Source organism: Sarcophilus harrisii, chromosome 5 (genome assembly GCF_902635505.1).
Source record: "Sarcophilus harrisii chromosome 5, mSarHar1.11, whole genome shotgun sequence".
In the NCBI taxonomy this organism is placed as follows: domain Eukaryota; kingdom Metazoa; phylum Chordata; class Mammalia; order Dasyuromorphia; family Dasyuridae; genus Sarcophilus; species Sarcophilus harrisii.
In genome coordinates this window covers 30,647,827-30,675,653 of record NC_045430.1, presented here as the reverse complement: position 1 = coordinate 30,675,653, position 27,827 = coordinate 30,647,827, and the positions used below count along the sequence as shown (strand labels likewise).

Below are 27,827 nucleotides of genomic sequence, written 5' to 3'. Positions count from 1 at the left end.
TCAGAGAAATGCAAATTAAGACAACTCTGAGATGCCACTACACATCTCTCAGATTGGCTAAGATGACAGGAAAAGATAATGATGAATGTTGGAGGGGATGTGGAAAAACCGGAATAGTAATACACTCTTTGGGAATTGTGAATGGATCTAACCATTCTGTACAATAATTTGGAACTATGCTCAAAAAGTTATCAAACTGTGCATACCCTTTGATCCAGCAGTGTTACTACTGGGCTTATATCCCAAAGAAATCTTAAAGGAAGGGAAAGGGACCTGTATGTGCAAAAATGTTTGTAGCAGCCCTGTTGGTAGTGGCTAGAAACTGGAAATTAAAAGGATGCCCATCAATTGGAGAATGGCTGAATAAATTGTGATACATGAATGTTATGGAATATTATTATTCTGTAAGAAATGACCAGCAGGATGATTTCAGAGAAGACTGGAGAGACTTACATGAACTGATGCTGAGTGAAATGAGCAGGACCATTAAGTCATTATATACTTCAACAACAATACTATATGATGATCAATTCTGATGGATGTGGTTCTCTTCAACAATGAGATGAACCAAATCAGTTCCATTTGTTCAATAATGAAGAGAACCAGCTACACCCAATGAAAGAACTATGGGAAATAAGTGTAGACCACAACATAGCATTTCTACTCCTTTTGTTATTGTCTGTTTGCATTTTTGTTTTCCTTCTCAGGTTACTTTTACCTTAGTTTCTAAATCCGATTTTTCTTGTGCAGCAAGATAACCGTATAAATATGTATACACATATTGTATTTAACGTGTACTTTAACATATGTAACATGTATGGGACTACCTGCCATCTAGGGGAAGGGATGGGGGGAAGGAGGGGAAAAGTTGGAACACAAGATTTTGCAAGGGTCAACGCTGAAAAACTTACCCATGCATATGTCTTGTAAAAGTTACCTATGTTTACAATCTTAGAATTACCCTTAGTAGAGTATAAATTCCTTGAGAGCAGAGACTATTTCATTTTTTGTGTCTATGTTTTCCTATTTTGCACACAGCAGACACTTATTGAATGTGTGGTACAGTGGATGGCTTTGGAGTAGGAGATGGCTATTTAACCTCTCTGAGTCTCAGTTTCCTTCTTTATAAAATGCTAAGGCTAGGGGGTGGGTGATGGGTATTTGGGTTAAATGACATATTAATGTGACTTACTCTCTCTCTTCCCCTGTTAGAAAGAAGCCCAAATGGCTATTATCAGATGTAACATTCCTAGACTATTCAGTTTGAATAGAGTGATTGTGAGGATGGAATTTTTTGTCTAACCCTCAAACCTCTGTATCTTTAAACAACCTTTGAGATGCCAAGTAACATATATTTAGACAGGTCTGGGACCTGGTCGGCCAGGTGCATTCCATCTGACTCTTTAACCTTCCTCTTGAGTTTCAGCCTTTAAGCCTGGGAAACCCCCAAGGTTCTATTTCCCCTATAAAAGATCTGGTTATGATGAAGCTCTTTGTGTAGTTCTTTTCAGGACTAAATTTACTACGAGGTAACTATGAGGTAACTCTCTCTCTCTCTCTCTCTCTCTCTCTCTCTCTTCTCCTAGTGCCTTTTTCTTCCTAGTTACCCAAACGTCTATGAACCTGGCCTGCTATTCAATGGTTTACTCCCACCTCATGGAATATTCCCTTTCTTCTGGTTAATTGTGATTTCCCCTGGGGAGCTTGCCTTTTCCTTGCTAACTGTATGCTCTCCCAACTCTATTTCATATTTATTATTGCTATTGTATCCCTTCATTTTGTTTGGAACCTATTCCCCTAAATAAATCTACTTTTGCCAAGAGGGGGAAAAAAAAGCCAATTCCAGGACTTGGTTCTCAAAAGCTCTTCCATAAACAGTCATTAGCCCTACTAGGATCTATCTATCATGAAGGGAAAGCTCTCAATACAGGACCAGTAATCAAATGTAGAACTATTCTCTATGGACCAGGTTAATGATTATATCTATGCCATTCCAGATCACACAATAGACTTTATGCTAACTTTGTCACAGAATGTGAAAGTTTTTATTTACAGTGATTTTCAAAGACCATCTATTAAGCTGGAAAAGAGCCAGTGAAGGAAGGACCAGCACTAACAAATCATGAATCCCTGGCTTGTTGATGTGTTAAAAGGGGCTACATAATGCCCCCCATGCCAGGTCTGGGTATCACAGAAATGCAAGACTGGATGGAACTGTGGAAGCCAGCTCAGAAGGGGAATCATATTCAATCATATAATCTTCGCGATCGGCTGAAAAAGGAAATGATTCTTAAGCACCTGGCTTTTATTCCCTTCAGCTCATGGCAAAATTCCTAAGGAAACTCACCCTTCCTGGTTGTACTATCTCGTGATGTCCGCTTAAGCTATACTGAATCTGCATGAGCTTCTGAAAGTTGTCCTGAGGAAGAAAGAGATAAAGCATATGAAAGTATCTGTTCCCAGCTGGAAAAAAAAAGCCCTGATTTGTATTCCTAGGATACTTACTCCCTGCTTCATGATGTCATTGGCGTGGTTAGCGACCTCTATGACAACAGCAAGGGCATCTGGGAGACATAAGGATAGAAGAGAGGTAGTTAGGGACTTTCAATAAAAACAGTAATCACTTGTATATGACTATTTAAGATCTGCAAAGCACTTTTCATGTTATCTCATTTAAGCCTCCTGGGAGATAGGTACTGTTATACCAATTTTGCAGCCCAGGATCACACAGCTAGGAAATATCTAAGGCAGGTTTTGAACTTGGGGTCTTTAGTGTGTCTTCCAAAATTCACTATTTTTTGACAAGAGTTATTTCAACCAGTGAAATGACAAGTTAACAGAGATCAAAGGATCATAGAATCTAGAACTTAAAGGGACTAGAAAAGTCATCTATTCCAGTGGTATCAAATTCAAATATAAATGGATCTCTTAAAAAATACAAATTACATTATAATAATTATTAATCATTAATGATTATCAATAAAATTCATTACATTACCTACATCATATTGCATTTTTATTTATTTTGTTAATCATTTCCCAAATAAATTTTAACCTGGTTCAAAGGCTGTCTCCAAGTTTAACACCCCTGATTTAATCTAAGGTTCTCATTTTATAGTCAAAGAAAATAAGTTAAATGGTCACACAAAAGTAAGAAGCATTACAGATAAGACTTGAACCCAGACTCAGGGATTGCAGTCAATTGGTGGAGGCAGTTTCCTATATCACTGAAATCCTACTTCTAGTCCTTTATCCTCCTTTTAAACGTTTGCTGATGAAAGCTAGAGAAAACCAACAAGACAAGTTTGGGTTGGAAAGAGAGAACACAGATCCAGAGAAAGAGAGAGGGAGGCAGGGGAAAGAGAAGAGGTGGAAGAGGAGGATAAAGGGAGGGAGAGAGATGGAAAGGGAAAGAAAGATGCAGAAGGAGAGAGAAAAAGAAAAGAAGAAGGGAGGGAAAGAGGAAAAGGGAAAGAGAGAAGCAGAGAGAGAGAAAGAAAGATGAAAAGGGAAATGGGGAAGAGATTCTTCTGGAAAAGGGGAAAAAGTGGAAGTCAAAGGATAATCATAAATTAATCCAGGAGGGACTCCAGAACCCATATTTTACAAATGGGTAAACCAAGGCCAATGCTGTAAGATAACTTGACCAAAGTCTCCCAGGCAGAGGATTTGGACTCCAGGTTCCTCCACTAAGAGATGTGCAACACAAAAGGAAGGATGCTGAGGGTCAGCCCTAAGGCATCACTTCCATCTCTACCACTTACTAGCCATGAGATCTGAGGCCATGACTACCAAATGGAGAAATCCTTGGGTCACCTGGGGCACTTTGGTGCAGGGCAGGGAAGGCACTGGACAGATCCCAGAGTGATCAATGTAAACAGCCACTAGGGCCAGTCACTGGTCTGGTCAAGAGGGGCAAGGGAGCCACAACAGAGTCCCACCAGGAGGAGAGATGGCCTGACCGTGTCAGGCTTTGAGTTCAAATCCACCTTTTTGGGCTGTCTTTTTTAAACTAGATTTATGAATTTGGGGCAACTAGGGGTGGTATGGGAAGGATGACACAGTGGACAACTTAAAGACTCTGGTAGATTCTAATTACAATCTATATGTCCCTGAAGGAGTCCTTCTCAGTTTCCTCATACACAAAATGGGAATAACCATAGTACTTCTTGCTAGTGTTTGCAAACTCATAAAACATCATAGAAAAACTGGCTATTATTAATAATGTAAGCTGAAAATGACAAGAACTATATCTCCATTTTACAGATGAGAGAAAGGGAAGGTGTTCTTTTCTAAAGGTTTTTTTTTTTATTATTTACTGTTTTTTATAAAGAAAACTAACATCAAAAAAAGGAGAGAAAAATAAGAAATAGCTCTATGTGAAATGGAAGAAAAACATATCACATGTTCTTTTAACTAATTGCACATTAAAAGTTTTCAAAATTTGAGAAAAAAGATTCTAATCTTTTTTTTTTCTTTTGGAAAAGCAAGTAACAAATTTTCAGAGTAGTATTTGCTAAATAGGAGCCTCCTGGCCTTAAAAAAAAAAATTAAGTTGTACATGCGTATCTTGAACTTTCAAAATAGATTTTACAATTCTCTAGGAAATGGGTTCCTTTAACATAAGAAAGGCCATGATTTAAGAGAATTTCAAAGGACTAAGCAAATGTTTTGCATGGTCCTTCTTTTTAAAGATCACTTATCAATCTGAAAAATATAAAAATAAAAACAAAAATCAATCTTACAAACCAACAATCAAAATGTTCAAAAATCCTTCCATAAACGTCATAGTAATAACACTTCAAAAGGCCAAAGGTAGAAATCATAAGAAGCCTTAAAAAATGATGATAGAATGATGTGGAATGAAAATTCAACTTTGACTTGCTCATGGCTAGATTTTTGTTGGAACCTGAATCAGGATGGGGAAGGGGGGAGGATTTGTCAGCTGTTTTGTACATTTTTTTTTTTTAATGAAATCAGTCTACATTAAATTAAAAGATATAAGCCTCTTAGTGATCATCAGAAAGAAGAATCTGAGCTAATAAAATTGTTCACCTTAGAATGGGACAAACAACACCCTACCTCCCCTCACTAGCAGCCACACTTGTTAACATTCCTTTTGTATTTTTCTGAAAGATCAATATTTTAATATTTATAAAAGTTAAACATTGCTTACCTTGAGTATCCCTATAATCTGCAGAGTCTTCCAAAAGATTCTTCAAATAATCTATGAAAACAAAACAAAAAATATATTAAAAGGGCTATGTATAGGATGTTGTATAACTGTATATACATTCAATACTGCAAAGTTTCCTAGAGATTTGGATAAAGAATACCTATTCCTAGAGATCTGGATAAAGAATACCTATTCTCCAGAAAATGATCAATACTTGGATGGGCTTTCCAAAGAGCTATTGATTTTTCATTTTTCATATTTGTAAAAGATTAAACATCAGACCTGTATGATTTATGTGACTTTGCTTTTCTTTTTTCCCCCACTTAATAATATTTTATTTTCCAATTACACGTGAAGACATTTTTATAAGATTTTGAGTTCCAAATTTTTCCACTTGTTTCTCTTTCCTCCCTCTTCCCCAAGACAACAAGCAATCTGATATAAGTTATACAGGTATAATCACATTAAGCATATTTCTATGTTAATCATATAAAAGAAAAATCAGAAAAAAGGGAAAAACCACAAGAAAGAAAAAAAATGTGAAAATAGTATGCTTCAATCTGCATTCAGTCTCCATAGTTCTTTCTCTGGATACAGATGATATTTTCCATTATATGACTTTTCTATAGTATAAATGGTTATCATATAAAAATCTTCCATAATAAAATTATAAATCTTTATAGATAACCATAAAATGTTTTATTTAATGGGGAATTTTAATCCTACAAATGAATGTTTTTATGATATAGTTTCTTTATTTTTAAAGCAGAGTAGTATTGTCCTACTGAGGAAAATGGGCAGTGTATAGTCTGGAGTCAAGAAAACTCCTCTTGGGATAGCTAGCTGGCACAGTGGATAGAGTACCAGCCCTGGACTCAGAAGGACCCAAGCACAAATCTGGCCTCAGACACATAACACTTCTTAGCTGTATATGCAAGTCACTTAATCCCAATTGTCTCACAAAAACAAAACAAAACACCACTTCCTAGCTGTGTGAACCTAGGCAAGTCACTTAACCTTGTTTGCCTCCGTTTACTCATCTGTAAAATCAACTGGAGAAGGAAAGTGCAAACAGTATCTTTGCCAAGAAAATCCCAAACAGGGTCATAAAGAGCCATACAAGACTGAAATAACTGAACAACCATAAACAAACAGTAAGCTTTTGGACATTTGGAAAATACTGATTTGCTTTGAAAGACTCCAAGCTTCTCCCTAAAACAAAGGCCCACCCTATTTTTCAAAAATTTTTTATTTCCTCTAGTCACATGTGAAAAACAACATTTTTTTGTTATAGATATACATTTTTACATATCTTCTTTTGAATCATGCTAGGAGAGCAAAAATCACAAGAGAAAAAAAGAATAAGAAAAGTGAATACACCTTGTATTAATTTTACTGTTTCCATAGTCCATCTCTCTGGATGAGGATGGCATTTTCATCCAAAATTTATTGAGATTGTCTTGGATCAATGAGCTGCTGAGGATCTGCACAACCTTGCTGTTGTTGTGTACAATGTTTTCTTGGTTCTGCTTGTTTCACTCAGCATTAGTTTGTATAAATTTTTCCAGGTCTTTCTAAAACCAGCCTGGTTATCATTTTTTATAGGACAATAATATTTCATTACTTCCATGTACCACAAGTTGTTCGGCTATCTGCTCATTTTCCAATTTTTTGCCACCACATAAAGGGCTGCCACAAACATTTTTGCACATGTGGGTCCTTTCCCCTTTTTTATGATTTGTTTGGGATCCAGGCCCAGTTGTGTAACCCATCCTTTTAACATAATCTGATTCTAAGAAGACAAGTCATGGAATAACACAGACATGCCAGAATTAAATATGTGGGTCACCCAAACAGGCAACGGAAAGGCACATGACAGGCATTCATAGAGCACAATGTAATACCAACAAAGACTTACACAAGAGAGATATCATCCGAGAGATGGATGATTGGAAGGAACAGTGTAAAACAAGAGAGACCCTAAGAACAGCCCTTGGGAATGAATCACAAGTTTCATGACAGTAAGCATCATAGGATAACTAATCTGGGACAAGAAAGGACAGGAGATGTCAATTAATCCACCCTCTCCTTTTACAAATGAGAAAACTGAAAACCAGGGAGCTGAAGTCGATTTTCCCAGATCACGTGGGCAAGAAGCATTAGACGCTGGATTTGAATTTAACTCCTGAGACTTCAGTTGGTTTCTTGCACCTTACAAAGGATTGCTTTTTTCCTTGGGATTGTATGTGTGTGTGTTTTAATCTTGGATCCTAGCTGTAATAAAAGTTCATTAAGAAATACACTTCTTTTGGTCCAGAGAGGGTAACACGACGATTTCAGAATGATGCTTGGCAATCCAAGAGTTCTGCAGTTGCTTAATTTTGATTAGTTACTTTTTCTTGACTACAAAGAGTTCAAGGAGAAGAAATGACAAACAAAAGGCACAGGCCACTAGAGGGCACAGTGACGACAATGCTGGGACTTCAACACTTGCCAAGTGATGACTCTGGGCAAGGAACAACCTGTATATGTAAGTGGGGTCAATAACAGTCCTATCTCCCAGAGCCTCTGTGAGGTTCTAATGGTATAAAACATAAACACTCTGAAACTCCTAAAGCCCTATATAACAGATCACTATAATCGCCAACTATTCTAAGATTAGAGGGAACCCTTAAGTCTTGTCCTGAAGTTTGCATTTGTAAGAGACAACTTGAGTTTAAGGAGATGGGCTGGACATAAAGTGGCTTTGAATTCTGCCTCAGATACTTGGCTGATTAGCTATTCCTGTGAAAGTATTTAATCTCACTATTACTCTTCTAATGTAAAAAATGTAGGGGATCATTTAAGGGTCCTTTTCCAAATCTAAATTTATGATGTTGAGATCTCAACCAATCCACTCGGGGATTAAATAGTCAAACTTTTACTGAGTAGACTGGAAAACGGGATCACAGAATTAAGAGATAGAAAAGATTGACATGAACTGGCCTTGGTTTCCTGAAACAAATAACATCTGATGTCTTCCAGTTCTTCATCTATAAACCTGAGATTTAGTGGATACAGAAATAGGCTTTGAGTCAGGAAGACCTGAATTCAAATCCAGCCTCAGATGTTCAGTAGCTCTATTACCGTTATGAGCTAATTAACTTCTGTTTGGCTCAGTTTCCTCCAATATAAATTTTAGGATGACAATAATAGCATCTACACCTCACAAGATTGTTGTGAGGAATAAATGAAATATTTGTAAAGAGCTTAACACAGAAAATGAAACACAGTAGGTGCTTAATAAAAACTTATTTCTTTTCTCTTCCTCCATTTTCATTTTACAGATAAGGAAAATGAAATAGTAAATGTAAAAGATAGGTTGTAAATTCTGTTCTTCTAGCATCAGGCTCATGTGTGTTAAGTGAAACAAATGTCATTATAGTTTTATTTTTAAATAATATTATCTTTCTAATTCTATTTTCTTTGCTTCCTTGCTCCACTAGGCCATGCTATCTCAAGTAGCAGGATGGATGGAAGGAAGATGTTTAAAAGACTTCTTTCTCTCTGTGGCTTCCAGCCACACTTGTGGCTAAATCTATCTGAATCTTTGTGGTTCTGGCTCCCTGCCAGGCCTGTACTGGCCTCTTTTTCTATTGCTCAACCTCTCTGTAATCAGACCATTCCCCATCTGGAAGTTTGTCTCTCTAACTCTCTCTGCCAAACAAGCCAGAGTCCTGTTCAAAGCTCAATCTTTCCTGCTTTTCTTCTTTACCCCTGAATTTTTGTGTCCAGGTCACAGGGACTCATGCAATAAAAGAACAAAATTTATTAACAATAACTAACATTTATATGGATCTATGAGTACCATGAGAGCTCCTGTTATTGCTTACTTATTTATTTGGATCCAGAAAGAGTTCAGAGGAGAAATTCTTATGTAACCTTCTTAGTCATTACCGATGCTTGAACATCACGGTGGACACAAATGTCCCCGTGGTATGACTATGCTGTAAGTATAATATCAGATCAACACATGGAAGAGCAGAAGTTGGAAGATGTGGGTTAGTCTGAGTCAGCTGGGAGCAGCAGGGAAACCAGCAATTGTTAACAATTGGCATGGAGTCTTTGGTGAAACTTGGGAGGGAAATCGAGACACTCCTTAATGTGTCATGAAGCCCAACACCCAGGATGCATTCACGACCAAGTAGTCTAGCCAAGAGATTTCACAAGGCAAAATGGAGGAGTGAAGTAGTCAAGCAACGAGCCAGTCTTAGATAGTTGCTTTTACTATGTCAAACCTGTTTGATCACTTCAAGAGGTGACAAATGGGAAACTCCAAAGATCATGGTGACTAGGATTTACAAAGAAAGAACTTGACCTTTAAAGAAAAAAATTCTTGAAAGTAAAGAGGAACAAAATGGGACAAGAAAAAAATATAGTTGGGATGGGTTTCCCCAAATTTTAATCTCTTGCCACCAGGGGGCAACCTTGATAACGAAAAGTCGATTGGGGGGGGAAACAGATAAGGATGTCAGTCAAGAACAAGGTTTCACAATAGGGACAAATTGGATGTTCTCCAACAGGACTTGAAAATCCATGAATGTAGAAAAACACAGCCGTCAACTCTCAGTTGTCAGGGCTTAGTACTGTGGATAACATATAGTAGGCACTTAATAAATAAATTATATTTATAATATAATTAATAAATTTCCTCCTTCCCTCCCTTAAGAACTTTTCCTCCCCTTAGCCCAATTATAGCATCACAGATATAGAGGAGAAATGAACTTTAGAGAACATCTAGTCCAACTACTTCATTTGCAGATGGGGAAACTGAGGCACAGGGAAGTTAAGAAAGCATCACACAGATAAGAATCAAAGCTGTGAAATTTGGAAGAGGCCATCTAAATCTTCAATTTAAAGTTGAGTAAACTGAGTTAGCGACTCTTCCAAGATCCCATTATCTTCTTTTTCTATTGGAATTTGAATACAGGTCCACTTTACCAAACTACCTTTCAAATTTGTTTTGCTTAATTTGGAATAAGACAAACGCTTAACAACTTTAAAAATATGATATCAAGCTAGAAAAGGAAATGTATGTTCATTATATGAGGCAAGGAGGCTGGGTTAGAGAGGTCTACATGCTTAAGTCTTGTTCCTAGCTTTGTCATTCACAAACTACAGGACATTGGGAAACTAACCCAAACACTCTGAAACCTAACAGCACATACCTAATGCTTGTCGAACAACTATTTGGCATAAATTAACCAAAATATCTTTGGGAGGAGTCTATAGCCTCTCTCTATGAAGCCAATTTCATCAAGAAACTGTAGCCATCAGCCAAGCAAAAATAACATATTTCTTCCTAAGTGTACTTTCCCCCCTAAATCAAATCTGCTTTTAGAAAACACTTAAAGAGTTCAGACTGAAGAGGTCCTGGGTCATACAAGCCCTTACTGGTACCAATCATACTGTAACAGGCTTACTGGAATTAATCATTTGGTTTGAAAGTGATGAGTGCATTCCGATACCCAAGAAAAAAAATAAAAATAAAAACTACACATGAGCTTAGGCACTGTCATTGACTGGATTATTTCCGGGCCTTCACATGATTCTGACAAATATGACCAGAGGAAATCTTTGGCAATCAAGAATTCTTCTTATATTTCTGCCTAGACAAGCCCTGACGGCTTGGGCCTGGGCATCTGGCTGGGTGCATGGAATCTAGGTCAAATCTTACACCTGGAAGGATTTCTGTAGGAAAATAAGACAAAAGGCAGGTGGTGTGTGGTTTAGGAGCCTTTTGTATATTAAAGCCATGTTTACAAATGGAGAAGAGTCGATTAACACTACCTGATGAGTAACTGCTTCAGTAAGTAAAACTGAAACTAAAATGGTTCATCCATTGAAACTCTGGTTTTCGTACAGAAACTCCAACTGGGAATTAGGACCAAAAATGAATCATAAATAATAATTATCTAACATTTTATTTATATTTATACATTAATGCATATACTATATAATAATTGCATTATATTTGTTATACAATGATATAACATAATAACAACTAATATTTATATAGCAGTTTACAGATATTATCTCTTTGAATAGTGGGAAAAAAGTGTACCATATTACTTTTCAGAAATTAAAAAGCTACTTTAAGGATCCCAAATTTCTCCTGGGGAAATCTTTTTAATACCAATATTCTATTGATTTGACTTATGTATCTGAATCATGAAAAATATGACCTACTAAAGAATTAAAAAATAAGCAAAGAAAAGTACATAGTGAATATGAGTGGGTAATTTACAAAACAATAACAAAAATTTTTTAGAACAAAGGATTTTTTAAAATATACTCCTTAGCAAAGACAAGTTGATCATGGTCATCACAGACCCAGAGCAGAAAAAACCCCCACCAAAAAGGCATCTAGTTCACCTGATCATTTTACACATAAAGTAGGCTCATACAATGAGAGGTTACAGAGATGAGCAGAACTCGAACCTGAGTCATTCCCTTTCCCCCCCTTCAAAGTTTGTGTACAACACTCTGCTACCTCCTACACTGAAAGTTAACCAATGGCCAGCATGTAGACTCCCCTGGCATACTCTTAATGTCAAGAAAAAGAGAAGGCCCCTAAATCAGTGGATCACAAAAGGTAGACATACACATATGGACTGCAATCTACACTAGTGTAAGAGGTATTCAACCAGAGGAGGTTACAGATCTCTGAAAACAGAATTAACGAAACACCTGAAAAAGTATTAATGCTTCTGCTTTGGGTTTACATCAAATGTGATATCATGGTCTTCTGAGGACTGCACTAATTAAAATTCTTTGGATGAAGTCTAAGCAATACCCAAGATACACCCAATTTTGGGCCCTCTAAGCTAGTTATGCTGTATTAGGAGGTTCAGTGTAGAAGCTTTAAAAACAAATACTTCTACACTCACATGTCATTTTTTTTCCATGAGGGCTTTCTAGAGCTCAGCTTCTGAAACTCTGGTTCACCATCCCATTTGAGGTCTTGTAACTGAATGTATGCGTCATGAAATTAGGAGTTAATATGAGTAAATGTTTGATCTGTATACCTACTTTATATACCTATATACCCTGGGATCACATAAAAATTTCTTGGGCAAAAAAAAGAGTTGTGAGTGGAAAAAGGTTAAGGAAGCATTGCTCTAGGGCACTAATTAATTTAGCAATTGGAAAAGATTACAGTAATATTTGTTTAATTTTTATTTTTCCCTATCTGTTTATTATCCTCTGGTCATAAATAAGACTTCTATCTTCAAGAAGAATTTTAACAGATGGTTCCAGTATCCCACTTTCCATAAACATGGGAAATTTTAGACTTCTAAAAGCCTAGGAGGAGTTAATAGCCTCTCAGTTTATAGAAACAAGTAATATAATAGGCTACTAAAGGACCATTTAACTTAATATAAACAGTTTGAACAAAATAAAAGATCTCCATATAATCCAAAGTTAAATGACTTTTTATTTAAGAACCAATTTAAGATGAGGAGGAATGTTAAAGTTTTGTTTTACTTGATCAGGTTATTTTTCTATTGCTGTGAAAAAAAAGATCATTTATTTAATGGAAACTACAAACTACAAATATGTTAAATAAAAAGAAGCACGAAAAGATTTATATGATCTGATGTAAAGAACACAGAACCGAGAAAACAACATATTCAGGGACTATCACAATGTAAATGGAAATCCTAGCCAATTTAAATTGAAATTGAACATTTGAAACAACTGAAAATTTCAGAATTTGAAAGAAGAAGCATTTCCCTCCAAAACGGGTAATGAGAAGACACTTCCTCTCAATTCTCTGCAGAGGCAGAAAATCCACAGGTGTTTCAAATCTTTTCTAATTTGGGAGAGGGAAAGGAGAGTTGAGCGTGACCAAAGCCTTTCAAGATCTTGGTTCCTTGATAAAAGCAGTGCTTCTAAAATCCTGCCTTTGACCCTTATTACTTCTGTAGTCTTACACTAATCACTACAGGTATCAGTCTCCTCATTAAATGACCTTACTGGTTCTTTTCAATTCTATTTCTATATAAGAAAAAACTTGATGATAAAGTGCTTGTAGAGCAGAGGGAGATTTGAGGAAAAAGACAATTGTATTGGAGGGTTAATGCAATATTAAAGTAAAAAGTAATAAGGCTTAAACTACAGTAATATGAAAAGAGGAAGGAAAAAAACAAAGAAGACGTTTCCAGTTTTTTGTTTTATATAATCCTTGTTAACACCAACTACCACTATCTCTACATACAAAGACTAGAAGAAGATTGAATATGAAATTGTGATTCTCAAGTATATTACATAAACCTGGGCTTTTAAAAAGAAAAGGATGTAATAAATACAACTCTGTCTTCCTCTGAATTGAAGAGAGATACTACAGGAAAATTAGTCATTAAGTGCTGCTGTGCAGTATGATTCAATTTCTTTTATTTTGTATTGATTGATTACTAATATTTTATTCAAATTAAATTTATTTAAATTCAATAGATACAAAGACAAACTCCTCAATAAGTTTGTATTCTATGGTGTTGAGGAAAAATTGACCCTATGATGGGAATAAAATGACTAGTTAAATTCAATTTCTTTTATTTTGTATTATTGATTACTAATTTTTTATTAAGTGTGGTTCAATGAAGTGTGGGACATGAATCAGAGGTCCTAGGTTCAAATCTTGACTTTTCTACTTAATAACAGTTTGACTTAAAGTAAGCTCCTATATAAATTAGACTTTAAGCCGCTCTAGAACTCATGATTACAAGCTAGTGGGTAGAGCACCAGACCCAGCTCAAATGCAGCCTTGGACATTTACTAGTCCTGTAATGCTGGGCAAGTCACTTAACTCTGCCTCAGTTTTCTCATCTGTAAAATGAGTTGGAGAAGCAAATGGCAAACCAGTCCAGTGTCTCTGCCAAGAAAATGCTAACTGGGGTCACAAAGAATGGAACACCACTGACAAGACTGAACAACAGAATTTCAAGGTTATTCATCACATTAATCAGAGTTAATAAGTCTTTCAAAACTGTCTTTTACAACGGTGTTGCTATTTTATATTAGTTAACAGATGATAAAGCAAGGTAACAGCCTCTAGGCAGAGAGGTGATGGGCTTAGGGTGCAGATGAGACATATATATATTTTGAACACAGGCAATATGGGGCTGCCTTTTCCTTGACTGAATTTTTGTTACAAGATTTTGTTTTTCAAAGAACTCAAAAGTTTAGCAAGAAAAAAAATTAAAGTATATTATATTACATCTTTATATACCATCTGAGTGATGATGGAATAAAGAGAAAAGCGATTTCTGTTAAGTGAGGGGGAAAATTACCTTCCTGAGGTAAGGAGCTGTCTTTCTTTATCTCCCCAGTAGGTACTATAGTATCTGGCATACAGTAGGTGTTTAATAAGTGTTTGTGGATGAATTTACTGACTTTACCTCTCTGATCCCCAATTTCATTATCTAAAATGAGGATTATAGACACAGTGACCTCCAAGGCCCTATATAAAGCTAAACCTAGATCCTGTGAACTTACTGCTTCTGTTTATGCTCTTTTTAATACTTAATGCTGTTCCTAGCATTTCCCTCTATTTAGTTCTGAAGTTCTGGTCTTCAAGACCTGCCTTCATTCACTCTGGCCAACAGTGACCAGTATTGAACCTAAAAGCTACTCTACCAAGTTCCAATGAACCACATGATGGCTCATCCTCAGCTGGATAGAGAAACAGACCTGAAATCCAGAAGAACTGAGTTCAAATCCTACCTCAAACAACAACTAGCTCCAAGACACTGGGCAAATCACTTAAGATACAGGTTTTTCTTGTGTGAAATGGGGCAACAACAACTACCTTCCAGGGTTCTTGGGAGGATAAAATGAGATAATGTTTATAAAGTGCTTTGCAAACCTTGGAAAGCTATTTAAGTGCTATCTATTATTATTTCAGTCTACAATAAGTGAGTCAAAGTTTCTTAGATTGCAATTTGCAGGAAAACCCTCTCAGCACTTGGAAGTTAAGTAAAAAGGACTTACCCTACACGATTTCTGATAATATCTGAAAGGAATGTGACCTCCTAAGGGTGGCAAGTTCATTTTATGAATATCTCCAAAGATTACAACAGAAAGCAAATTATCTTTATCTTTACAATTCTCTCAAAGCACATGTGGAGAAAGGATAGGGGAAGTAGAGATAAAAGCTCCTTGGAAACCATCACCCATAAGCGGAAGCCTTGTTGGAAATTCACAGAACCAAGGATTCCCTTGACTATATACAGGGAACTTTGTCTTCCTGTTAGTGTTCTTATTTATAACTTCTGAGTTCCAAATAGAGGGCTGCACTCCCTAAATAAATATGCACAATGGTGTTTTTTTTTTTTTTTGGAGGAACAGGCTCTCCCACTGACCCAATACTAACTTGTGAAGTAATCTTAAAAAAATTTGTAAATGTCTGTAGGTATTTGAAAATCTTTTGCTTTAAAAAGAAATCATTTGAAAAATGGCATCCAAATTCTGAGAAAATTATGGAATCTAAATGAACATCGAAAAATACTATTTCCACTTTTTTGTTTGTTTCTTTCTTGTGGGTTTTTCCTTTTGGTTCTGATTCTTCTTTCACAGCATGACTAATATGGAAATGTTTAATATGATTGTACATGTATAATCTATGTCATTCTTTGATGTGTTGGAGAATAAGAAGAATAAGGAAGAAGGGGCAAGAAAAAATGAATATCAAAATATATGTTGAAAACAAAAAAAATTTTAATTTTCATTAGGCTTTCCACTTGTTATTAAACAAATTTCTGCCATTTAAACATTATTGTTATTTTAGATTCTTGACATTATCATTTTATTTATTTATTTTGTTTCCTTCAAGATTCTTCCATGTAGGGGCAGCTAGGTGGCACAGTGAATAGAGCACCAGTCCTGAAGTCAGGAAGAACTGAGTTCAAATCTAGCCTCAGATACTTAACACATCCTAACTGTGTGACCCTAGTAAAGCCATTTAACCCCAATTGTCTCAGCAAAAAAAAAAAAAAAAAAAGAAAAAAAAATTAAAACCATTTCTAGTCATATGAAAAAATGGTCTATCATTAATTGGTCAGAGAAATGAAAATTAAGACAACTCTGAGGTATCACTACACATCTCTCAGATTGGTTAGGATAAGAGGAAAAGATAATGATATATTTTGGAGGGGATGTGGGAAAACTGGGACACTGATACATTGTTGGTGGAGTTGTGAAAAGATTCAACCATTTTGGAAAGCAAATTGGAACTATGTACAAAGGATTATCAATGTCTCTACTGGGCCTATTTCCCAAAGAGATCTTCAAGGAGGGAAAAGAATCTACCTATGCAAAAAATGTTTGTGGCAGCCCTTTTTATAGTGACAAGGAACTGGAAACTGAGTGGATGCCCATCAAGTAGGGAATGGCTGGATAAATTATGGGATATGAATGTTATGGAATATTATTGTTCTATAAGAACCAATAAGCAGGATGATTTCAGAGACCTGGAGAGACTTACATGAACTGTTGCTAAGTGAAGTGAATAGAACCAGATCATTATACACGGCAACAACAAGATTATACGATGATCAATTCTGATGGATGTGGTTCTTTTCAACATCCAGGCCAGTTCCAATGATCTTGTGATGATGAGAGCCATCTACACCCAGAGAGGGAGGGCTGTAGGAATTGAGGGACGGTGACAATATAGCATTTTTACTCTTTCTGTTGTTGTTTGCAACATGACAAATGTGGAAATATGTATAGAAGAATTCATGTTTAACATATCAGATTACCTGCTGTCTAGGGGAGGGGGCAAGGAGAAGGGAAAGAAAAAATTTTGGAACACAAGGTCTTACAAGGGTAAATATTATAAACTATCTTTGTATGTATTTTGAAAATAAAAATCTATTATTTAATTAAAAAATAAAAATGAATGCTAAAAAATAAATAAAGAAATAAAGAAGCAGACCCAAGCAGAGAAGATGGTAGCAAATGAAGAGATGGCTGAGAACCTGAGCTCTCTATAAAAGAAGGTTATGAAAAAAATACTTTGCTCCACCCTTCAAAACAGAGAGGCTCAACAAAGTGAGGGACCAGATGAGGTGTGAATAGGAGAAATGAAGTCATCTCTATGCCGATGAGTTTCCTGGTGATGAACTGGGGATGGAGAGAGATGATGATGACAAATTCCAAACCATCTATACTCCACATTATGTTTGAGAAGTCTTTTTCTTTTCTTTCCTTTTTTTTTTAAAGAAAGTCTTAATTTCTATTCAACTTTTCTTTTTTTTTTAAACAATATTTTATCTTTTCCCAGTTATCTGTAAAAATAATTTTAATTATTCATTTAAAAAATTCAATTCCAAATTTCCTCAACTTTTTCTTTAAAAGAAAAAAAGAAGAAAAAAATAACCTCAGTATGAATCTTGAACTATAATAATTTACTGCTTGGATCAGCTTTGGTTGTAAGGAAAATATTTTTACATTAAATTTTCTGAACCTTGCTCCAGCCCCTTTTACATCTGAAAGTAAAACCCTTTTCTGCCACTAATAACATGACTCGATTCCCCAGCTGTAGAAACAGCCTGGGCCATCCATCACAAGTTTACGATTTAGATCTTTGAAATTATCTTGCAAAAACACAACCCACGACTGGGCATTTCCTTCTGTTCTGTAGATTTTAAGTCTTTGCCAGCAGGGGACCAACCTAAGGCAGGGCAAGGGAGAGGAACACTGTCCCAAGCTCCCTGTTTATGCTGGTCAGAAGGAGAATGAGAAATGCAGATAGGCATCTGGCATACCTGGGGCAACTAAGTCCTAGGTAGAGAGTGTTGATTCTACCCCCAGCTGTTTGATTTTCAATGTGCATTCCCGGCTGACTTGTAGACTCTAACTAATAAGGAAACAGGTTGGTTTGTCCCCTCCCTGAACCAGCTTTTAAATACTTGCCTATTTTCCTAACAGTGCTACAATTAGCAACACAGTTAAACTTAACCAGGGTAACTAAGGGGGAAGGAGGAGGTGGGGTCGAGTGTTGGGTCTGGGATCAGGAAGACTTATTTTCATGAATTCAAATCTAGTCTCAGACACTTCTTGGCTGTGTGATCCTGGCCAAGCTACCTAACTTGTGTGCCTCAGTTTCCCCATCTGTAAAATGAGCTAGAGAAGGAAATGGCAAGCTGCTACAGTATCTTTGCCAAGAAAATCCTAAATAGTGTCATGACTATGCAACAACAATGATAAAGACTTCCTGACTCCAGACATGGCACTCTATCCAGTGTTCTACCTAGCTGCCCATTAATTCCATTTATATGAATTCAAAGCTGGCTTCAGAGACTGACTGTGTTAGCTTGAATGAGTCACTTAGTTTTCACATCTGCAAAATGGAGATAAATAGTATCTACCCCCCAAAGTCATTGTGAAGATCAAGCGAGATAATAATTGCAATCAAGCCTTTAGCACAGTGCCTGGCACATAATAGGTGCTATAAAAATGTTAGCTATTATAATAATGATTGTTATAATTATTATTAAATTCTATCTGCCTTTAAAATGTTGTTCTAATAAGTCTACTCAATTGCTCAATGAGTCTGTACATAACAAAAAAGGTTAACCCTCCTTGATCTTAGCTAACATATACCTGAAAAAGCTATAGCTTCCTGTGCAAACAGCTGGACTTGGCACTCTATCAGAGTCAAATGCTCCTCCATATTCTTTGCATTAAAAGCATAATTCTAAGAAAGGTCCCTAGACTTTGCCAGATTCTGCCAAAGGGGTTCAGGAAACAAGAAGCTAAAAGCTCCTCTTATAGAAGACATCAAAATGGTTTCAAGAATGAGGTAAGCGGAGGCTTGAATTACCAATTCTGTTGGTTGGGAAAGCCCCTGAAAGAGATACCCCCCCCCAAAAAAAAATTATAATCTCCCTCCCTCTCTCTCCCCCCTCCCTCCCTCCTCTCTCTCTCTCAATGTTCACCACAATGGATGATGGTTACATAAACTGTAGTAGATGGTGTGATAGAATGTCATAAATTTATTGAAAAAGGATAAGTAGGAGAAACAAAAAGAACTTTGGAATGACTATTAAGTCAAATTTCAAAATGAAAAAAGAACCAGAGGAACAGAGTAAATACCACAGAGGCAATTCAGGAGTTGAACTAAATTAGGGCTTTTAATCAGGTCCCAGCCTATTTAGAGGCATTTAGAAAATTGGATGTGAAAATTTTACTGACTTCTAAAATTTTGCATTTTCTTCCACAATGAATTTAGGTATTGGACAGACCACAGTACTATGTCAAAGGAGAATTGCACACAACAAAGGAATAAGAATCTCTGTAGACTAAATGGTCTCTGGAACCTCAGACCTAATACTAACACTGATTATAAATCCAGAAGAAGGAAAGTGAAGGAAGGAGTAAGAATGGATAAAGAATCCCAGTGGGAAAGAATATCTAAAGATAGGACATTGTATATTATGACCTTTAAGCACAGTCCTGGAAGATTATTGGCACTTAATAAATATTAATTTGTTTACTTTGCTTTGAAATTTATGTATTTAAATATTTTATAGATAGCTCACACGGGGCAAACATTCACAATGACAGGAGTGAACCCTGAAACTGTCCTCCTTGACTTTTGGGGTGAGTACTGAAACTCCTCTGACAGAGACCCACCCTTCAGGGCAGTTAAGTGGTTTTATTAAGATTAGCCTGAGACCACTCCCTACTTAGCTTAACTTAAGTGGTCTCATTCAGCTGCAGATCTGGACTTAATATAACTTAAGTGGTCTCATTCAACTGGAAATCTAGGCCTGGGGGCAGTGACAGCATTGAAGGAATCTCATTCAATAGAAACCCCAGTCTCAGATTTCTTATAAAAAGATAATTTTAAACTCCAAATCTCTGCAAAAGTCCAAAGTAGGAATTATGCTTCACCAAGGGACCTCTCCTCTTGGCACAGCTGCCTACCAGAACTCTTGCTCTCTGTGAAGATACCCTCTATTTCTCTGCTAGGATCTCTTGCCACTCAGAAGTCTGTCTTCCTAGCAAAGCTGGCTTCTCAGCCAACAACAAACTTCCCTTTTGCCAGTCACTTTTGGGTTTGTGAATTTTTTCACGTTGAATGTGCGTCTTCAACCAGAGGGGATTCCCACAACTCTCTGCACTGCCACTAACCACATCAATAAGGGGGTCGGAAAAAGCACAAGGATATTCTCAAAAACTATAGGACGTGGAAGGCACTGGCACAGGACCACCCAGCATAGTGTGCCCTCATCACAGAAGGTGACCTGCTCTACAAGCAAAGCAGAATTGAATTAGCTCAGAAGAAACACAAGATGCACAAAGTTAGAGAAATCACCCCAAATGTAGCCTGACCTGTAGCAGAGCATTCCAAGCTCTGATCAGCCACAGCCGGACCAACTGTAACTCTAAGAGACCACAAAGACCAACCACCAACCATTTTAGATAAAAGTAGCTGCAGCGTAAGTTTAACTAGTTTTATTAGTGCTTCCCATTAAATCTTCCATTTTTTACTTTAACAAGTTGAAGCCTCTGAGTGTTATAAAGACAATATGTAAAAAACAAAACAAAAAAACTTAAAAGAATTAGGATTAACCTAATCATGAACCAAGATTCCAGAGGATTCATGATGACACATGCCTCCATCTCCAGAGAGATTAAGGACACCGAGTGTAGAAGGAGACATGATTTTGGGGATGTGGCCAATGTGGAAATGTGCTTTGTTTTGCTTTATTATACACATCTTTAATAGGAGTTTCTTTCATTCTCCATTGAGGGGAAGTGTGTGAAGAAGAGAAGATTTTTGCTGATTGCTTAAAAAAACAGACAAAACATTTAAAATATTAAGTTAATAAACATGTATGAAGTGCCTACTGTGTGCTGGGTACTGTGCTAAGTTCTAAGGGTACAAAAAGAGGCAACAGGAAGCCCCTGCCCTCAAGGAGCTTACAACTTAATGGGAGAGAGAAGCAGTTATACACGAACAAACTAAATACAAGAGAGAGGGAAGGCACTAGGATTAAGAGGGGTATCGAGGCAGCAGGTAAAGGTGGGAGAAGGCATGAATGGTACCTGTCAGGAGCAGCCTATATTGGGGGATCCTCTGCACAGGCTTGAGCAGGTAATGCTTTATGGCCAGGTTAGCACACCTCGGGCTCATCTGTAAAGAAAGCCAACCAAGAGAAGCATCAACCAAATGCTAAAGGAACCAGATAGGAAAAGGAAAGAAGCTGAACTTTTTAAATGGTCTGCAGCTCTAGCCAGGGAATTGACTTACAAACTTGTGGACATGTTTTTATTTTAACCAACAGCTGTTACTCTAATAGAGCTGAGTGCAGGCCAGATGGGTGGCTCAGCCCGATCCATCCCACATATGCCCCATTTCTAAGGGAATGTGGGCGTCTCCACTCACTGAGCCAAACTGGAGGATGAGGGGGGTTGATGCCTGAGTTTTTTGATCATAGACTTTTTGCAAGGAAAAAAGGACCTTCCAAGTCAACCACAACGTTTCAGATAACTTTATGCAGCCTCTTTGTGCTTCTTGTGATCTCTTGACTCACTTCCTCCAAATGCAAATTACTCCAAGAGCATAAATAGCCCTCCAAGCACAAGGTAACTCAAGAAATCAGGATTCAGGAATTTTAGAGTTTGTACCTAATTTTACAAATAGGGTCATTTAAGCTCTGCACATTTTACAGACTGAGGGAAAGATAAGGGATCTATCTCTAGTCTTCCCTATTTCTGCCATAAAAATGTCCTAGGATAAACTACTTGTTCTTGCTAAAACTCTCAGGATATATTTCCAACAATGGAATCCATGGGTTAGATGAAGGAGGTTGGACTAGATGGAATCCCATCTAATACAAAACCTATGGTCCCAATCATTCAAATAATGAAGTGGAAAAGGTTTGCCAAAAAAAAAAAAAAAGACTCTAAAAGTAGCCTTGCAGATTACCCACAAACATGAAAGATATCACTTGGGAGAATGGCTACAAAATCTCACCCCCAATATAAGAAAACAACGCGAATGTGAGTGGGTGAATATTTTTGTTGGCAGGGTGATGAAAAAAACAAAACAAAACAAGAAGTCAAAATGAAATTAATGTTTCATGAACTACCTTAAATTATTTGAATGGTTAAATGGTTAGATGGCCTCTCTTTTCTAAAAAAAAATAAAAATAAAAAGCCTTTAAAATTCAGCATTTTTTAATTTAAAAAAAAAATTATTTTATTTAACATTTATTTTTTAAGGGTCCAAATTCCCTTCTTCTCTCCTGACTTTATTGAGAAGGCAAGCAACATAAAATCAATTATATATGTTAAATCATACAAAACATGTCAAAACTACAGTCTGGAGCCTAGACCATGGAGACCTCTATCCACAAAGCTTTGCTGTGATAATGAAACACCATTTTAGGTGGTGGGTATCATGACAAGAGCATCTGTTCTCAGAAAGTTTACAATTTAGCGGAGAGGGAGAGATGCCAGTTTTTTTTTTAAAAAGGTAAAGTGGGCATGGAAGAAGTCGGATATGGCACATACAATGAAATATGTGAGGAAAGAGAAATATCAAAAAAGCTTAATGGAAGAAGAGACAACTGACTTGGACCTTGAGAGAGGAGAGGGACAAAAACAAGGAAAAAATGTCATGCAATCCATAGCTATCCATAGATCACAGATTTAGGGCCAGAAGGGGTGGAAGAAATTAGCTAGTCCAATTTCCTCATTTTACAGCCAACTCAGGCCCAGAAATGTGAACCCGGGTGTTCTTGATTCCAATCTCCTTTTCCATGCTTGTTATGTTCTCCTTTTCTAAAATATGATCATTCTCTGGGAGCTGATTTCATGGGAAGCTTCTGGAGGCAGCCTTAGTTTCAGTTCAGAGTAATAATCACCTCAAATGCAACCAGGAGTTAAAATCCAAATCCTTTATTGTCTCTTCCAAAATAGCCCAGTTAGCTTTCTTAGAGGCCTATCTCTCTCCTTGGTTCGAAGAGCTCCTGTTGCTAGTCCTTTGCCTCTTCCAACTTCAGTCTCTCTTCTTCTGAATCCTTCGTTCTGCCTGACTACAGTCTCTGGCTTTTCAATCTCCTTATCTGACTCCTAGCTGAGGCTCCAAGAGCTTCTTATATATGATCTCTTAAAAGTATGAACTCAAAGGTTGACTCCTCTGAGAGTGGGATTGTGGGAGCTGTGACTTGTGAATCTCCTCCCCAGAGCTTGTGAATCTCTAACACTAATGTGTAAACTCTTAAAGGTGTGAAAGGTGTGAACTCTGAACTAGAGAACTGCTAAGATGCTAAAATTAGACAACTGCCTTATCACTTTTTAAGAATCCTAACATCTGCTACCTCTCATATCTGTGGTTGTTGAGGCTCTAATTATGACAATGTAATGTAAAAACATTATATGTTTTTAAAAGAGCATAGTACCTTTTATCCAAGCCATTTAAACTTGGGAAAGGAATCCTGCCAACAATGTCCTGATTTCACCATTGAGGAAATTGAGTAATCGAGAAGCTAACAATCTCAGGGCCACCGAAGAGGTCATTTGGTAGTGTTGAAATCTGAGTCAGGATTTTTTGCAGTAGCCAAAATCAATTCTCTATTTTTAAAGGAGAAAAATTTGAAGGGGTGGGAAATTGGGGGAAGTGGGGGAAGAATGAGAAATTGTCTTCACATGTAAAGCTTTTTGCCAAACACAGGATTCCAAAAAACCACAGTGTGTTAAGACTTAAAAATCTTTGCATTTCTATTTACAAAATTGAAAATTCCCACTTGAGAAAAAAGTGAAACAGGAAAAGAGCTATCAAATTTTAACACAAAAATGGATTTTTACTAGAGAAAGGAAAACCTGAAAGTATTTTACCATAATATCCTATACATTGCTCCTCCCTTTCTCAGGAAAAATCTTAAACACCAAAAACCTATATTCACTGCCTTCTATTTCTTCATCTCTCACTTAATCTCTCACTTAAATGAAATGATTCTATTCAAAGAGAGCAATGTACAATTGACTTTGGAATCTGATAATTTTTTTTTTTTTTTTTTTTTTTTTTTTTTTGCTCCTCACCTTTCTTGCTTTCTCTGCTAGAGTAGACAAGGCTGATCACTCTTCCCCCCTCCTCTCTGGACTTTCATGATTGACTTACTCCTGGTTCTCCTCCTGCCTGACTTTCTCAGTCTCTTTTGTTAGTTTATTAACCACATCACACGTCCTAACTATGAGAATTCTGCAAAAACCTCTCCTAGAATTGATATCCTTTGCTCTTTCAATGAATAATAATTCCAACTTCATAGGTTTAATTAAAGTCTCTCTAGAGCTTTAGGCTCACATCATTAATTATACATTGGACATTTCAAATTGGCTATCTCAGAGACATCTCAAACACCACGGCAGAACTTTTTTCTCCAAAACCCATTCCTCTTTCAAACTTCTCTATCCATATGGAAGGGGCCATCACTCTTCTAGTTTCTTGGATTCATTATCTCCAACTTCTCACTATTCCTCACCTCACCCATCCAATCAATCATCAAATCTTGCTGTCTTTATCACCTCAACACCTCTCCCATTCAACCTTGTCACAAAAGCCACGGCTCTTACCAAGTACCAAAAGTCTCTTGACTGGGCTCTCTGACAGAAAAAACCTCTCAAATGTCACGTTACTTTAAAACTACAACTAAAATGGCATCCCCATATTAAATATCTGAAGAATGAAGGCAGATCCAGATACGTGTGGACATAGGAATGTGCTATAATAATGTATTACTACCATTTTTTAAAAAATAAATTTTCCTTTTTTAAAAAAGGAAGTTGGGGCAGCGAGGTAGTACAGTGGATAGAGCACCAGCCCTGAAGTCAGGAGGACCCGAGTTCAAATCTGGTCTCAGACACTTCCTAGCTGTGTGTCCCTGTCACTTAGCCCCTTACTTAACCCCAACTGCCTCAGCCAAAAAAAAAAAAAAAAAAAAAAAAAAAAAGGAAGCTACTAGCAGTGATGAATCAAAAAGTATTTATTAATTGTCTACTGCATGCAGAGAGCACTTTGATAGGATCTGGGCTTACAAAGAACGAATTTGTAAGTATATGTAGAATTAATTTTTTTTTAAACTAAAAACAAAATAGTTACAAGAAAATTAAGTGATATCTACTATTCTGAATTCCACAGTGCTAAGAAAAGTTTTTGAAAAAGGCATCTTTGAATATAATGTGCCTGAAATAGTTTCATCAGACTCTAAACTCTTTGAAGGCAGAGTTCTCCATAAATAGAACTCATATGGAGAATTCACACAGGGCAAGTGCTCACAAGGTGGTCATAAAAAGCGATACAAAGAACTCTCAAGGTCTCTCTTAAGAACTTTAGAATCAATTGTATAACATGGAAACATTGGCACAAGACTGCTCAGTATGGTGTGCCCTCATCTTTATGAGAAAAGCAGAATGAAAAATGAAATGCAAAATGTACAAAGTTAAGAGAAGCTGCCACAAATGTCCACACAGACTGTGTCCAACCTGTGATAGAGTATTCCAAGCTGATATTGATCTGATCAGCCAGTCAGTCAGACATACCGTAACTCGAATCTAACATAGGGATGTCATTTTGGTCCTCTTCAAAAACAATAACCATGAGGACAAACACTGTCTTCTGAATCTTTTTATTAGTACAGTGCCTAGCACATAGTTGGTGAATAATAAGAAATTACTGACTGGACACACAGTAAACCCTTAATAAGTGCTTTTGCTCTCGCTAATGAAATAACACTGCATCTTAAGAAATGATGAATATGTGAAATTTAGAGAATCATGGGAAGAATTTATGATTGGGTGCAAAGCAAGGAAGTGGAGTCAAAACAAAAATAATACAAGGAAACACCAGAAATCAGATGAAACAGAATATTTCATTTTGATTACACAGAACTCATGATGAAATATATTTCCCTCCTCTCAGTAGAGAGTTTGCATATTAAGAGGAAAGAACTTTTTAAAATAAATTTTTATTTTACTCTTATAGTGCTTTTAAATTGCCAGGATTTGTCTTTGTAGGCTCTCCCTGATCTCTCTCTCTCTCTTCTTTAAACAAAGAACTGTTGTTTGTTTTTTTTTAAAGAAAAAGAATAAAAGGGGGAGGGGAAGTCAGCAAAACTGATCAACACAGAAAAAATTTGACATTTTTATGAAATATTACATAACTGGAGCCATCCTGTATGATTTTGCAATATTCTGTTTATGTTTGATTATGCTGAGGTGGTCATTGGGTATATAGTTTTCTTGACTCTACTTATTTAACTTTGAACTAGTTCGCATAATCCTTTTCTTGGTATTTCTCTGAATTCAGTCTACAGTATGTTACATGTGCTGTTTGTATTAGTGGGTTTTGTTAACTGGTTTACCTTGTTTTAAGGGGGAGGGGGCTTTTAAGGAGACTGAAGGGGGAGAAGAGGAGAGACAGACAGATACAGAGAGGAAAGGAGACATGGAAGGAGGAAAGGAGAGGGAAGGATAAAGAGACACAGAGGGGAAAAGGGAAAAGATTGGGGGGGACAGACAGAGACAGAGACAGGAAGAGGGGGAAGAGGGTGAGAAAGAGGGACAGGAAAAGGGAGAGGAAGAAAGACAGAGAGACAGAGAGAGACAGAGAGAGGAAAAGAGAGAAGGAGGAAGAAGAAAAGGAAGAGATTATGATTTTTAAAATAATAAAATAAAATATATTTATAAAAGATACCTCTGATGTTAGTTATACCTCAAAATCTTTAACCACTGAAGCAAAGCTCGGATTCTTCTTACACTGCTCATCCAGAAGAGCTACATTCTTGTCAAATTCTTTTATGTACGTGGAATACATTTTTAGATAAGGCCCCTTCTTTACAAATATATCAGCTATTCTCTGTTGCTCAATCCTAAATGAGAAAAGACAGCCCAGAAAACACATGTTAATGTGGCTCCAACATGAAACTACTGAATTCATTCATGAAATATTACATGGCATTTTATTATAGGATTTTAGAGGAAAACAAAATGCAATTTCAGAGAGGACTAATAATAATAATACTTAATCATAATAATAAATAAAAGCACTTGTAGTCTTTTATGGTTTACAAAAATTATCTGGTCCCATACACTCTTTTTAAGGGGGATGTTAATTGACCTATATATTATCAGTTATATATTCAGTTAGTAAAGCCAACACTTGGCCCAGTGTTAAAGGCATTCTAACCATTTAAAGTGGAATAGAGCTTAAATAATGGAATTCAATCATCAAAATGTCTTTACCTTCAAAACCTACTTCCCTGACTTTCGTGGCTCTCTAGCCCTGACTTCATTTAATCTGTAAATAATAATAAGCATTAAATAGTCTCCCTTAGAGTAGTTTGGAACTATGCTCAAAAAGTTATCAAACTGTGCATACCCTTTGATCCAGCAGTGTTACTACTGGGATTATATCCCAAAGAGATTATAAAGAAGGGAAAGGGACCTGTATGTGCACGAATGTTTGTGGCAGCTCTCTTTGTAGTAGCTAGCAACTGGAAACTGAGTGGATGTCCATCAGTTGGAGAATGGCTGAATAAATTGTGGTATGTGAATATTATGGAATATTACTGTTCTGTAAGAAATGACCAACAGGATG

General features: G+C 36.7%; 1 protein-coding gene across 1 annotated transcript in view; it reads right to left on the bottom strand.

Annotated features, from left to right (window-relative positions):
* FGD6 (FYVE, RhoGEF and PH domain containing 6) overlaps positions 1 to 27,827 on the bottom strand; it is a 157,784-nt gene that overhangs the window by 28,825 nt on the left and 101,132 nt on the right. The window contains exons 7-11 of the mRNA XM_031940809.1: positions 26,943 to 27,099; positions 21,275 to 21,362; positions 5,177 to 5,227; positions 2,506 to 2,564; positions 2,348 to 2,419 (exon numbers count right to left, since the gene is read on the bottom strand). Coding sequence (XP_031796669.1) covers positions 2,348 to 2,419; positions 2,506 to 2,564; positions 5,177 to 5,227; positions 21,275 to 21,362; positions 26,943 to 27,099 — 427 coding nt within the window. The remainder of the gene's footprint in view (positions 1 to 2,347; positions 2,420 to 2,505; positions 2,565 to 5,176; positions 5,228 to 21,274; positions 21,363 to 26,942; positions 27,100 to 27,827) is intronic.